The sequence below is a fragment of the Octopus sinensis genome, linkage group LG2 (genome assembly GCF_006345805.1).
Source record: "Octopus sinensis linkage group LG2, ASM634580v1, whole genome shotgun sequence".
Taxonomy (NCBI): domain Eukaryota; kingdom Metazoa; phylum Mollusca; class Cephalopoda; order Octopoda; family Octopodidae; genus Octopus; species Octopus sinensis.
The window spans coordinates 150792641-150805140 of NC_042998.1; the positions used below are offsets into that span (position 1 = coordinate 150792641).

At 38.7% G+C, this 12500-nt stretch overlaps 2 protein-coding genes across 2 annotated transcripts in view; both read right to left on the minus strand.

Moving 5' to 3' along the window:
- LOC115227704 (putative uncharacterized protein DDB_G0279653) overlaps nt 1-3685 on the minus strand; it is a 5635-nt gene extending 1950 nt beyond the window's left edge. The window contains exons 1-2 of the mRNA XM_029798456.2: nt 2001-3685; nt 1-1148 (exon numbers count right to left, since the gene is read on the minus strand). The exon at nt 1-1148 is cut by the window's left edge and continues 200 nt beyond it. Coding sequence (XP_029654316.1) covers nt 1-1148; nt 2001-3454 — 2602 coding nt within the window. The 5' untranslated portion in view covers nt 3455-3685. The remainder of the gene's footprint in view (nt 1149-2000) is intronic.
- LOC115226291 (mucin-5AC) overlaps nt 3579-12500 on the minus strand; it is a 33741-nt gene continuing 24819 nt past the window's right edge. Inside the window, exons 4-7 of the mRNA XM_029797283.2 lie at nt 5255-5445; nt 4760-4929; nt 3712-4350; nt 3579-3592 (exon numbers count right to left, since the gene is read on the minus strand). Of these exons, the coding sequence (XP_029653143.2) occupies nt 3579-3592; nt 3712-4350; nt 4760-4929; nt 5255-5445 (1014 nt within the window). The remainder of the gene's footprint in view (nt 3593-3711; nt 4351-4759; nt 4930-5254; nt 5446-12500) is intronic.

A 12500-nucleotide genomic window follows, 5' to 3' on the forward strand; every position in this document is an offset into this window, starting at 1 on the left:
CGCTATTATTGTTGTTGTTATTGATGGTGACGTTGGTGGTGGTATTGTTACTGTAAGTCCGTGATTTACCCAAAGGACTTATCACTGCCCCACTCACTGCAGATGCACCACTGTTGCTACTTGTCAACTCCCCATGTTTTGATACTTTCATATTGTCTACTTTGTGAAGATTATTTCCTCCATTCATACCATTCAACCGCACAGAATTCTCCGTTTGGTAGCCATGTTGTTGCTGCTGTTGTTGTTGTTTATTGGCTAATTTCTTACAGTCTTTATTGCCGTTTAGTAATAAACCGCTGTTAACACCGTTTAACCGGAACCCAGAGTGATGGTGATTGTGATGATTATGGCTGTGGTTAATGTTACTGTTGTTGTTATTGTTATTGTTGTTGTAGTTAATTGTGTTGTGATTATTGTTACTATGGTTGTTGTTGTTATTGTGATTGTTGTTGATACTGTTGTGGTGGTTGGTGTTGTTACTGTGGTGGTGGTGGTGGTGGTGGTTGTGGTAGTCCATTTTCATACGTTTCGTCGACAGATCGAGGGCCTTCTCGGCATCGGACACCGACCGTTTGTGACCACTGGAATTTGTGGTTGAGGATATCGCAGACGATGAGGACGTCGACGACAATGACGATGATGACGACGATGACAACGACGACAGTGACGACGTAGACGAAGAAGTAGAAGATACACTGCTGGACAAGGAGACATTGCCCATACTCGGATGTCCAGTGGTAGATGTGGGGCTGTTGGTAGAGGCGGTAGTGCCACCTGCTGCTGAGCAGTGAGTTGTCGACGTTGTCGACGATGACTGTGTCGGTGTAGGGGTACCGCAGGGTGTGGGTGTCGTACATGGCGTGAGGAGACCCTCAGTGGGTAGATAAGACATGGGACGGAGCAGTTCAAACATGCGTGGTGTCGTCTCCAAGGGAAAGCGTGGTGGATAGATGAGTGGTGCCACAAACTGTCCTGGGAAACTAGCCAAACGTAACGACGTTGGCGGGAAGAAGTACGGATCACGTGGTAAAAATGCCGGATGACCGTAAAGCATACAATTCTGGAACAGTGGTGGAAATCCCGGATGGATGGCATCGGCTGGTCTCAACTGGGAGAAATATTGATCATAGCCATTCATATGAGGAGCCCTGAAGAGAAAGACAGAAATAGTTGAGTATATTGTAAAGGGTTACTACAGTGATGATGATGATTCACTACCTTAGGCAAAGGATACAAACCAAATATGGTGGGCACGTGGTACTTATATGAAGCTTTCTCTCCTTCTTCCCACTGCCCAATGGGCAGCTGAATGTGTTTGAATACAGAATATGGGGGTCAGTCAAAAGCTGGACTCCCACAAGAACTAGCTGGACAATTATTTGTCCATTGTCTTCAAGGAAAACAACAGTAAACATTCTACGCCTTCGACACGAGTCCAGGACTGGAATGGGAGGGAGTTTGAATTGATTACTTTATCGAGCCCGGAGGGATGAAAAGCAAACATGAAAGTAGCTGGATTTGAACTTAGTGTAGAAAGGCATTTTCTCTGACACACTAACTTATCAACCAACTTGTAACAAGAAATATTGTCAGTGTTTTAGTATGGTTACAAATAATTTGGAAAGTCAATGAATGCTTTCAAAGGCCATGAATATAATAGCTATACTTTCCGAATCTGATTTTAGAATTGAAGAATAAGCACTCAATAGAATTGATACTGGTGCTGGTGCCACTTAAGAAGCACTTAGTACACTCTGTTGAGTGATTGGCGTTAGGAAGGGCATCTAACCGTAGAAACCATGCCAGAACAGACAATGGAACTTGGTGAGGACCCTTGCTTTACCAGCTCCAGTCAAACCGTTCAACCCATGCCAGCATGGAAAACGGACGTTCAATGATGATTAAATGAAATATTTTTAAAATAAGGAATTATATTAAACAAACATTTGTAAAATAAATAAGAATTAAAAAGAAAAAACAAATAAGCTTGGTCTACTTACAGTTTGGGCGGAATGTGGCTGGCAGCGAGGAGCCTCATGAAATCACTGTATTTCCCTTTATCTTTGTCCTTGGGATCTTTACTGGGGCTTGAACACCTAACCTGTTTGTTATCATCTTTACTCTCCACAGAAACATTGCTTTTCAATTTGGGAGACGTAGATGTGGAAGAGGAGAGTTTCTCTTTAATATTAGCATTGTCTCGCTGTTGTTTATCTTTTGACTGAGCTTGCATTTGGTGGTGGTGATGATGATGTTGCTGTTGTTGGTTGTTGTTATTGTTATTGTTGTTGTTATTGTTGCTGTGGTTGTGATGGTTATGATGATTATGATGGTTGTGGTGATGGTGATGATGGTGGTGGTGATGTTGTTGCTGCTGTTGCTGTTGTTGTTGTCCGTCTTTCAACCCTTCCCTGCACTTATCTTTCGATGCATCCCGATGATGCACCTGAAGCGGGTACTCCCGCGCGGCCATGTCTTTTAGACCGTCTCTTCGTTTGTCCTTCATGTCAGGAGAGTTATTTACGACTAACAGTCTCTGGTTATCCCCCCTTACTTCACGGTAGATCTCCTGCGCGATGTTACGGTGTGATTCTTCAGTTCGCTTGTCTTGTACACCTTCGCCGTAAAGTTCGTGCGCGATATTTCGATAAGCAAGTTCTTTAGGAACCACCATATCACAACAGATATCTTTCTTACATTCCCCGTGGCACTCTCGAAGCAGTCCTTCAGATTTACCCAGGAAATGGTGCTCCCGATAAATTTCTTCAGCAATATTTCTCGGAGGACTGATATGTCTGCCATATAGTTCCAACGGTGTCATCATTTTTATCTCTTTGTTGCTGCTGTTATGGTCAATATGACCACCACCACTGTTACCACCATGAAGAATATTATTATTGATGATAATGCTGTTGTTGTTAGTGCAGATGCTCGGATCAAACATCATTCCCTCACGACACTCACGATAAATCTCTTCAGCGATATTCCGAGTTGGGGGCCAGCAACCATCTTTCATGTTTGGATCGCTAACCTCCCTGTAAATTTTCTGGGCAATACTTGGAGATTCTTTATCGTCATCAATACACCGATCTTCCCTTTTAATAAAAGTATCAGGTCTATACATCATATCGTTCGTAATCACAGCTGCCTTGGCTTCCGCTTCTGCCTTTATCTTCAACGCGGCATCACACGCCTCACATTCTTCTCTCATTCGACATCGGTTCCCTTCACCAAATTCTTCCATTCTTCTCATATCAAGTTTTTCCTCAGAATCAATTGATGAGTCCATGACACCATATTCAGACTTGATTCGATGTTGCTCCTCCATGTTAGTTGCTTCCATCATGTCGGAGGGGAGGTGTCTTTCTTTCTTAATTTCTGGCGACATATTGTTCCGCGCCATCTCTGCTGCTCGCCAAGCTGCTTCTTCACAATGTACGCCATTTTGCATCATGGCCGACACGGCAAGAGGATGAGGATGGACAAGAGGATTAACAAGAGGGTGAGGAGGTGGATGTGTAGAAGGTTTTATGTCGTCATCGTTTGATGTGACATCTACTTCAACATCTTCATCTTCATCATCCACCTCTTCCTTATCAGCATCATCATTGTTATCATTACTATTACTGTTATCACCATTGTTATTGTTATTGTTGTTGTTATTATTGTTATTGTTGTTGTTATTATTGTTGCTGTTGTTGTTGTTGCTACTGTTATTGTTGTTAATGTTTTTATCCGCATCCTGATCATTGTCATCATCGCCAGCATCACCGTCACCATCACCACCAGCTCCACTTCCACTATTAGTATTGTTGCTGTTGTTGCTATTGTCGTTGTTGTTGTTGTTGCTGTTGTTATTATTGTTGTTGTTAGACTTTTTGTGATTGTTGTTGCTATCGCTACCACCATCTTCATTGGTAACTCCCACGACACCATCTTCGTCGCTGTTACAGCGTTCAGAGTCACATTTCGGCGGTTTTGTGACACCAGTTCCATTTATGAAATCACTGTGGTGCTGTTGTTGTTGTTGTTGCTGTTGATGGTGGTGGTGGTGATTGTGATGACTGTGATGGTTATGATGATGATGGTGATGATGACCACCTCTTGGACCGTCGGTCACTTCGTTCGGAGCCAAGTCTTCTTTCATGGCATCCTTCTCTATGGCGTCCAGTTCTAATCTGGCTCTTTTACCACTGATATCTTCGGGCAAATAATTGCGAATGTCTGCTTGATTCGAACGTGCCATCGTCATGTTCTCATCATTCATTAAACTATCAGAAAGACTGCTGTCGATGCTGCTGCTGCTGTTATTGTTATTGAGAATATTCAATGACAAACTTTTGGCATTTTCTGCAAAGAAAACAAGACAATAGATAAATAAATTACAATAATAATAATAATAATAATAAGAGCAAAATCAATAATATCAATAATGCATAAAAATCATTATTTGCATATGTTGTTATGTAATCCTATAACTTGTTTCAATACTAAACAAGAATTTTGATGATTACTTTAATTTATCGATCTTGTAACAGAGACAGTGATGTTACCATGGGCACAAAGGTAGGTATCCACAATACATTTTTACTCCAGGCACCATTTGACATTTCACCATTAACATATACGTGCACAAATTCAACAAACACAAACTTTCGCTGTGTACTCCCTCCCCCACTCCATCATATAGTTTTGCAAATCATATGGAACTGAGAGTGGGGAGGGGAGTAGGAAAGAGAGAGGAAAAGAAGAAACTTACCAACTCCCATACAACATCCATTGATCAATGGTGTACCAAACTCCAAGATGGCAACACCTTTCTTCTGTTTGTGTAAACTATCTTCGAGTTCGTTCATTGGAACCGTTTCTTTTTCTCGTGTTGTTCTCAACAGATCGATAATATTGCTCAAACGAGATTCTCGTAATGGACTAAAAAACAGGAATAGTTAGAAAACTTTTTAGTTATAAATGAACGTACACAAAGTGGCAAAGAGATGGATAGGTATATATATACTGGCAGAGACACGTAGATAGATAGATATAGACTGATAGATATAAAGATAGGTAGCTATATAGATAGACATCTAGACTGACTCAGAGACAAAAAGTTATACAGGTGGACATACAGATATACAGACTGGAAATGACGATTGAATAAATGAAAGCCTACAGGTGAAGAAAGGAGAAAACGTAAGAATGAGAGAAAAAATGAATAAAAGAAAGAAAGAAAAGAAGGAGGATAAACTTTACTCACCTGCAACGTTTTGGTGCTTTTCTTTCATTTTCATGAGAGTAAGTGGAATCGTCGCAATTCTTGGGACAAAGTGATGACGATTTGTTAGTGCACAGGTTTTCACCTGTCTTCCATTCCACCATATTGGCTGTAAAACATCTGTCTTCTCTGAGAGGCGATTCACGGCGTTTTTCTGCTAATCTACATCGGTTCTGAAATCGAAGAAAACCCACAATTATGGAATGGAAATGGTAACGATAAGAGGTACAAGTGTGGTTATGGGGTGAGTCTCACTGCATGCCAGTTCGGGCAAGTGCTCTTTACAGTAGCCCCAGGCCGACCAAAGCCTTGTCAGTGGATTTGATAGACATGTGTTTTCAGTGTAAATTCCTCACTTCAGTGTTTATACAATATACGGGAGGGGGAGTGACAGAAAGAGGGAAGAAGTTAAAGAAAGAGAGAGAGAAAATTCCTACGGCATTCACAAGTATTCGTATTTCATATTTTCAATCTGTCGTCGGAAGATCGAAAACGTGAAACTCAGAGTAAAGGTCAAAGATTTTCAGCTGACGATATTATATAGGATGAAACTTTATAACACGTATTAAATATTCTGTTCTCCTTGGAAGCGCTTCAGCTTGTGCCGCACGCACACGCACACACACAGATAGATATATCGATACAACTGTAAGAAATCCATCGATAGCGATTTCTCTCTAACTTCCTACAACCACTACTAGAATTTATTCATATTGGAGGATCGATCGCATTACTTCGATCGGTCAGCTTCCTCTCTGACGTCAATTAACCCAAGAAAAGATTCTCTCTAAATCCTAACATTACCAGCCTTACAGTTTCACCCCACGTGCCTCGTCCTACCTTTCCCTCTGTTTTCCGTCCACCATTCCCTTTCTCTCCTCTTCATTTCATTCACCCTTCTCATCCCTTACCGTTTTAACTATCATTTACCATACACTCCACCCGAACCATCTTCCAGCATCATCTACTGCAATTTAGTCTTTTCCCTTTAGCCTCCTCTCATTCTCTCTCATAATATATATATATATATATATATATATATATATACATATATATATACATATATATATATACATATATATATACATATATATATACATACATTATATATATATACATATATATATAATATATATATATATACATATATATATACACATTATATATACATTATATATATATATATATATATATATATATTATATATATATATATACATATATATATATACATATATATACATTAATATATATATATATATATATACATATATACATATATATATATATATATATATATTATATATATATACATACATATATATGTATATATATATGTATGTCTATATATTATATATATATGTGTGTGTGTGTATATCATATATTATATGCAACACACACACGCATATGTAGATGAAACATATATATACGTATGCTCATATCAAATACATACGTACATTTATGCATGCGCGCACATACGCACACACATATACATATATACACGCATACGTACTCACGCACACATACACATACTCATGGATGCGTACACACATGTTGGCCATAAGGTTTACTCCTAATCTCTGGTGTTAAACCAGATTATCGGATTAACGTTTATTGCCTTTGTCTCACTAAATCCACTGCAGTCAAAAGAATCTCGTAGATTATTTTTCTTTTTTATTTTCCACCCGACCCCTCACCTCTACCCACTTCCACAACTCCACAACTAACAACAACAACCACAACCAAATAACCATAACTATATTTTAATATAATAATAATTCAAGAATCGGTTTTACTTTCAAAACAGGACACAGAAGACTCCGAAAAACTCTTAAACCATACTAGACAGATCCTTTCCCAACAGAGACGGACTTATACATAAAAATATTGTGTAGAGATTTCCAAATGATCTGATAAACAGGTGACGACATTACACTAGAAAGACTGAGTTTCAAAATGAAAACAAAGAAAATATCAATAAACTAAACATAAATATAGCCCCACCGACTTAAGTTATCCTAACAGGTGACATACTCTTAACCACAAATCATTTACTACTTCCTGTTTTTCAGATAACAGAAGAGATAATATCGTATCGTGACGACTCAATTTATATCCAGAACAGTCCACATCAGCAGAGAGCTCACCAGTTCCGACTCAACCCAAGACATCCCTTTCTGCTCCACTCACCTAGAAAACTATTCTCCTGCTTGTCGGGAGTTTCAAGCAAACGCCTTCATCAGACGCTTCTTGAAAATCAACCATCAAAACAAGACACTAATCGGAAAATATACATCTTCCTCATAAACCATCATTTTGACTTTCATCTTCCATGAAAAACTTAAATAATCAATTGGGAAATATAAAAACTGAATATCCCGAACACACACCTTCAAACATTTTGGGAGGCGAAGGAAGGATGGAATTTGGTCAAAATTCTAACAATTCCAAAGACAAGAAAAATCGAACTAAAGTTACATCATACAAACCCACCACTATACACACACACACACACACACACACACACACACACACACACACAAGTGTGATGGTCTCAGGTTTCCAACGAACCAAATCAACTATTCACACCGTTTCTGACTACGTGGTTTCCATAATAATTAATGTCCGTGTTATTTGTATATTTCGTCTTTTCATTTTTGCCTCTTTCTGATGAAGGTCCTAAGTCCGAAACGCTAAAAGGTACATTTTTTTCCAGTGTCAATAACAATAAACTTTGGATGTAAGGTTCTTTTTATCACAGATCCGCGCGCACGCGCCACAGTATGACAAATACGTTTTTCTTCTTTCAGTTTGAGATTTCGATGAATCAATGATGATGATGATGATGTGGAGGAGGAGGACAACGACTACGACCATGATGCTCTTAGACCAGGGATTAATAGGAGAAAGTAAAACAAACACAGCGCATTGCCCCGCCTCCACCCCTACTTAAGACAGCAGCAATACGGTGCGAAGGTATTGATTGGCGGTAACGGTACAAGCACATTAACACCAACACACGCACACACAATCAACATCACGATGAGTTTTATGTAAATATTACACGTGTGACTGTTTACACAGACATGTGTATGTGTGTGTGTGTGTGTGTGTGTGTGTGTGTGTGTGTGTGTCTAAAACTAAAAATATTACTATATCTGATGTTAGAAACTGGACTTACGGGTTAGAAAGAATACGCGCATTTATTTTACGCATATACATTTTATACACACAGACACACACACAAACACACACACACACAGAAACATGCATGCATACAAGCTAACCTATGTAAATCGACATTGAATATCGATATACACGCACGTTTATAATGGAATGTGAAAATAAACAAACGTGTTAGCTTCGTTAGTGTGTATCCGAACATTAACACACACCTATGTATGTAATATGTGTATATACATAGATAAATGTTTTGTATGTATAAGATAGATGTATGTACGAAGAGCGCACATCTTTCTGTACATATGTAATGTATGTATGTATGTATGTATGTATGTATGTATGTATGTATGTATGTATGTACGTATGTTTGTATGTATGTATGTATGTATGTATGTATGTATGTATGTATGTATGTACGTATGTTTGTATGTATGTATGTATGTATGTATGTATGTATGTATGTATGTATGTATGTATGTATGTATACATGTATGTATGTATGTATGTATGTATGTATGTATTTATGTATGTATGTATGTATTTATGTATGTATGTATGTATGTATGTATGTATGTATACATGTATGTATGTATGTATGTATGTATGTATGTATGTATGTATACATGTATGTATGTATGTATGTACGTATGTTTGTATGTATGTATGTATGTATGTATGTATGTATGTATGTATGTATGTATTTATGTATGTGTATGTGTATATGTATGCATGTATGTATGTATGCATCTATGTGTGTGTGTGTGTGTGTCTTTGTATATATGCATGTATGTATGCATCAATATGTGTGTGTGTGTATTTATGTATGTATGAAGTTAGCTGGTTTAACTTCAGCAAGTTTGCATTTTGTAAAAAAGAAATGAAAAATCTTGAAAATCAAGAAACAGACATATGAAACATCGTATTCCGTTACACACACACACACACACACACACACACACACACACATATATATATACGTGTGTATGTATATCTATTGATAGATAGACAGACAGACAGACAGACAGACAGATAGATAGATAGATAGATAGATAAACATACGAAAGGGTAAAGAGATAAGAGAGAAGCTAACGGAACCATCGCTGAGCAGCAGCAGCAACATCAACAACACAAGCGATAGCCGCAGCAAACGCCGTAAGCCAGTACCGACATCAGCAGCAGCTGTTACAGCAGTGAAAGCAGCCACTGGCTGCTACTCTCAACGACAAACAAATCGACTTTTGTAGTACTGACACCCCTTTAATATACGCGGCATAGCTCTAGGTATCTGTCTGACTATCTGCCTGTCTAACTATCTATCTATCAATCTATCTGTCTGTATACATACATATGCACATATATAAACATAAAACTATTTTGATGATGATGATGATGATAGTGATGGTGACCATTATCAAAATGAAATTTAAATGTAATAAATTGTAGTAGCAATGTTGGCAGTGATGACATGAACATCACAACGTCACAATCACAGCAGCCCCCACTACCGTTGCTAGACAGTGAGAGTGAGTGAGAGAGAGAGAGAGAGAGAGAGAGCGAGGGGGTGAGAGAGGAGTGAGAGAGAGAAATGTTATGAGATAGTATGATTATTGATTATATCGATCCGTAATATTTGATTATTGGTTTAATTAATCGATAAAAGACAGCGCTGACCTGGGTGGGATTTGAACTCTGATCGCAAAAGAATGGAACTCTTGTTTACTTTTCTTTTATAGAACAAACAGAGACTAGATTACAATAAATCTGGGACACACACACACATAAAGACAACGAGATAGACAGAGAGACAGACAGACAGACAGATGAAATTATGCTATGAATTTTTATTTCTATGTACATATCCACCAAGATGCGATCTTTGAATACTTGTTGCTATTTGCACGAACATTGTTGCTAACTTTGGTCTTTTTCTCGGCCTCTCTGTCTTTGTTCCTCTCTCTCTCTCTCTCACCATTTCTCTCTCCCTTTCTGTAGCTATCTCCTTTCTCCAACCCCATATTCCCCGATTTAAGTGGAAGGAAATTCTTCACAAGAACACTGTTAATTCCGCTGGCACTGATGAGCAGCGCATGTAGCTTGCGAAACACCAAACTCATTGAAGACGTCAGCAACGGGTAGGTGTATGAACTCTTTACTGAAATGTAAAATATTCATGAATACGCAAACGAAGAATGAATGATATTTGCCCAATAAAATATGAAATTCTAAATTGTACGCCCAAACAATGAAAATGGCAGAAGCTTTGGCGTGTCGAACAAAATGCTGAGAGACTTTACATTCAGATTCCACCGGATCAGAGTTCGCCTTCCATCTCTTTGGGGTCCAGATTAGGAAGAATTATATATTTTTGTAAAGAATAACTTGGAAGAGTTACTGCCACCTAACCTATTATCTGCCTTACAGTGGGTTGTAGGAACTATGTCTACTGAGCCTCGCAAATTAACGCCACAGCAGTAGCTAGCTCTCTCTGTTTCCATGTCTAAATATATTTAGCTCTTTAACCACCGCCAGCTGGCCTCTCTCTTTCTCTCTCTGCTATTTCCCTGAACTTTACACACACAGTCTGTCTGTGAGTCTGCTAGACTGCTTGTCTCGCCTTCCTTCCTTCCTTTTCCATCCATCCGTCCGTTCGATCCCACAATCTTGCCCTTCCGGTTTCCTGCCAGCCTCTTCGTCCATCCGCCTCTACAACTGCATGCTGGCTTTTCCGATACTTACTCTCTCTCTCTCTCTCTCTCTCTCCCTCTCTCTTCTTTCTGTCTTTCACACACAGTTTCCAATGAATTGCTCCTGCATAGTTGCATGTATGTGTGTATGTACATGTGTACGGTGTGTGTGTTCATCTCGTCAAGTTCACCTAAAACATCAGCATCATCATCATCATCAATACTAATGTCTTTTATTTGCCACAGAGGCATCAGCTTTCACAATACTCCACGCTGTTAGACTATGAGAATTACGACTGTACAAATAGAGACCAAACATGACCATCACCATTAAATGGAATATAGATTTAAACAATAAAGGAAAACACTAAACCATTTCTAACAGAAAACGAATAATTCCAACAGAACTCTCTCTCTCTCTCTCCCTTTGTTTCTTTTTGTCTCCTTCTCGCCAATCCTCTTTTTTCAACCAATCTAGTAAGATGCAAGACAGGAAACATTGGCCATCAGGTGACAATAAACTTTACTGTAGATAACATACAACGTGATACTCTGCCACATATTTTATACTGGATCCAACAGGAATGGGGAAATGGTAATAGGTTTACAGGAAAGTAACCATGACAACGTCCAATAAAACCCACATCCATCTCTTGAAGAACTGGATTCAAAATACCAACTTTTATTGTTTACTTGTTTCAGTTATTAGACTGCGGCCATGCTGGGGTACCCACCTTAAACGATTTGTAGTCGAATGAATTGACTTCAATACTTATGTCTTTTTTTTAAATCCCGGTATTTATTGTATCGGATTCTCTTGGCGAAGTGACATGGGTGTAAAGTGACATGGGTGTAAATCCACCAGCACCGTTTGTCAAGTGATGGAGGTGGTCAAAAACTGACAAACACACACATATAGGACACGATTCTCTCAGTTTCTGTCTACCAAATCCACTCATAAGGCTTTGGCCGGCCCTGGGCTATAGTACAACCGAGGTGTGCCAAGAAATATACATACATATGAGGTATCATGATTCCTCATTTAGAGTCAAAAATACATTTTGATACTTCTATCAATAAATATTATTGATATCTATTTTATGTTTTTTTTTATATCAACACTGGTGAAATAAAGAATATTTTTTATTATCAATTCCAGGGACAAACTTTTGTTATATTGATGTTGAACCAAAAACCAACTGCCATATTAGATTTTCTAATGGTGGTGCTGTGGGTTTCTGAAAGGCTTGGCAAGGGTGTTTCGAAACAGAAAAAGTTGGGATACTGTGCGATAGGCATAAATCACTTGCGCAGTGGGATTGGACCCGGAACTTCGCATCACGGAGCCAAGCCCGCGCCTAC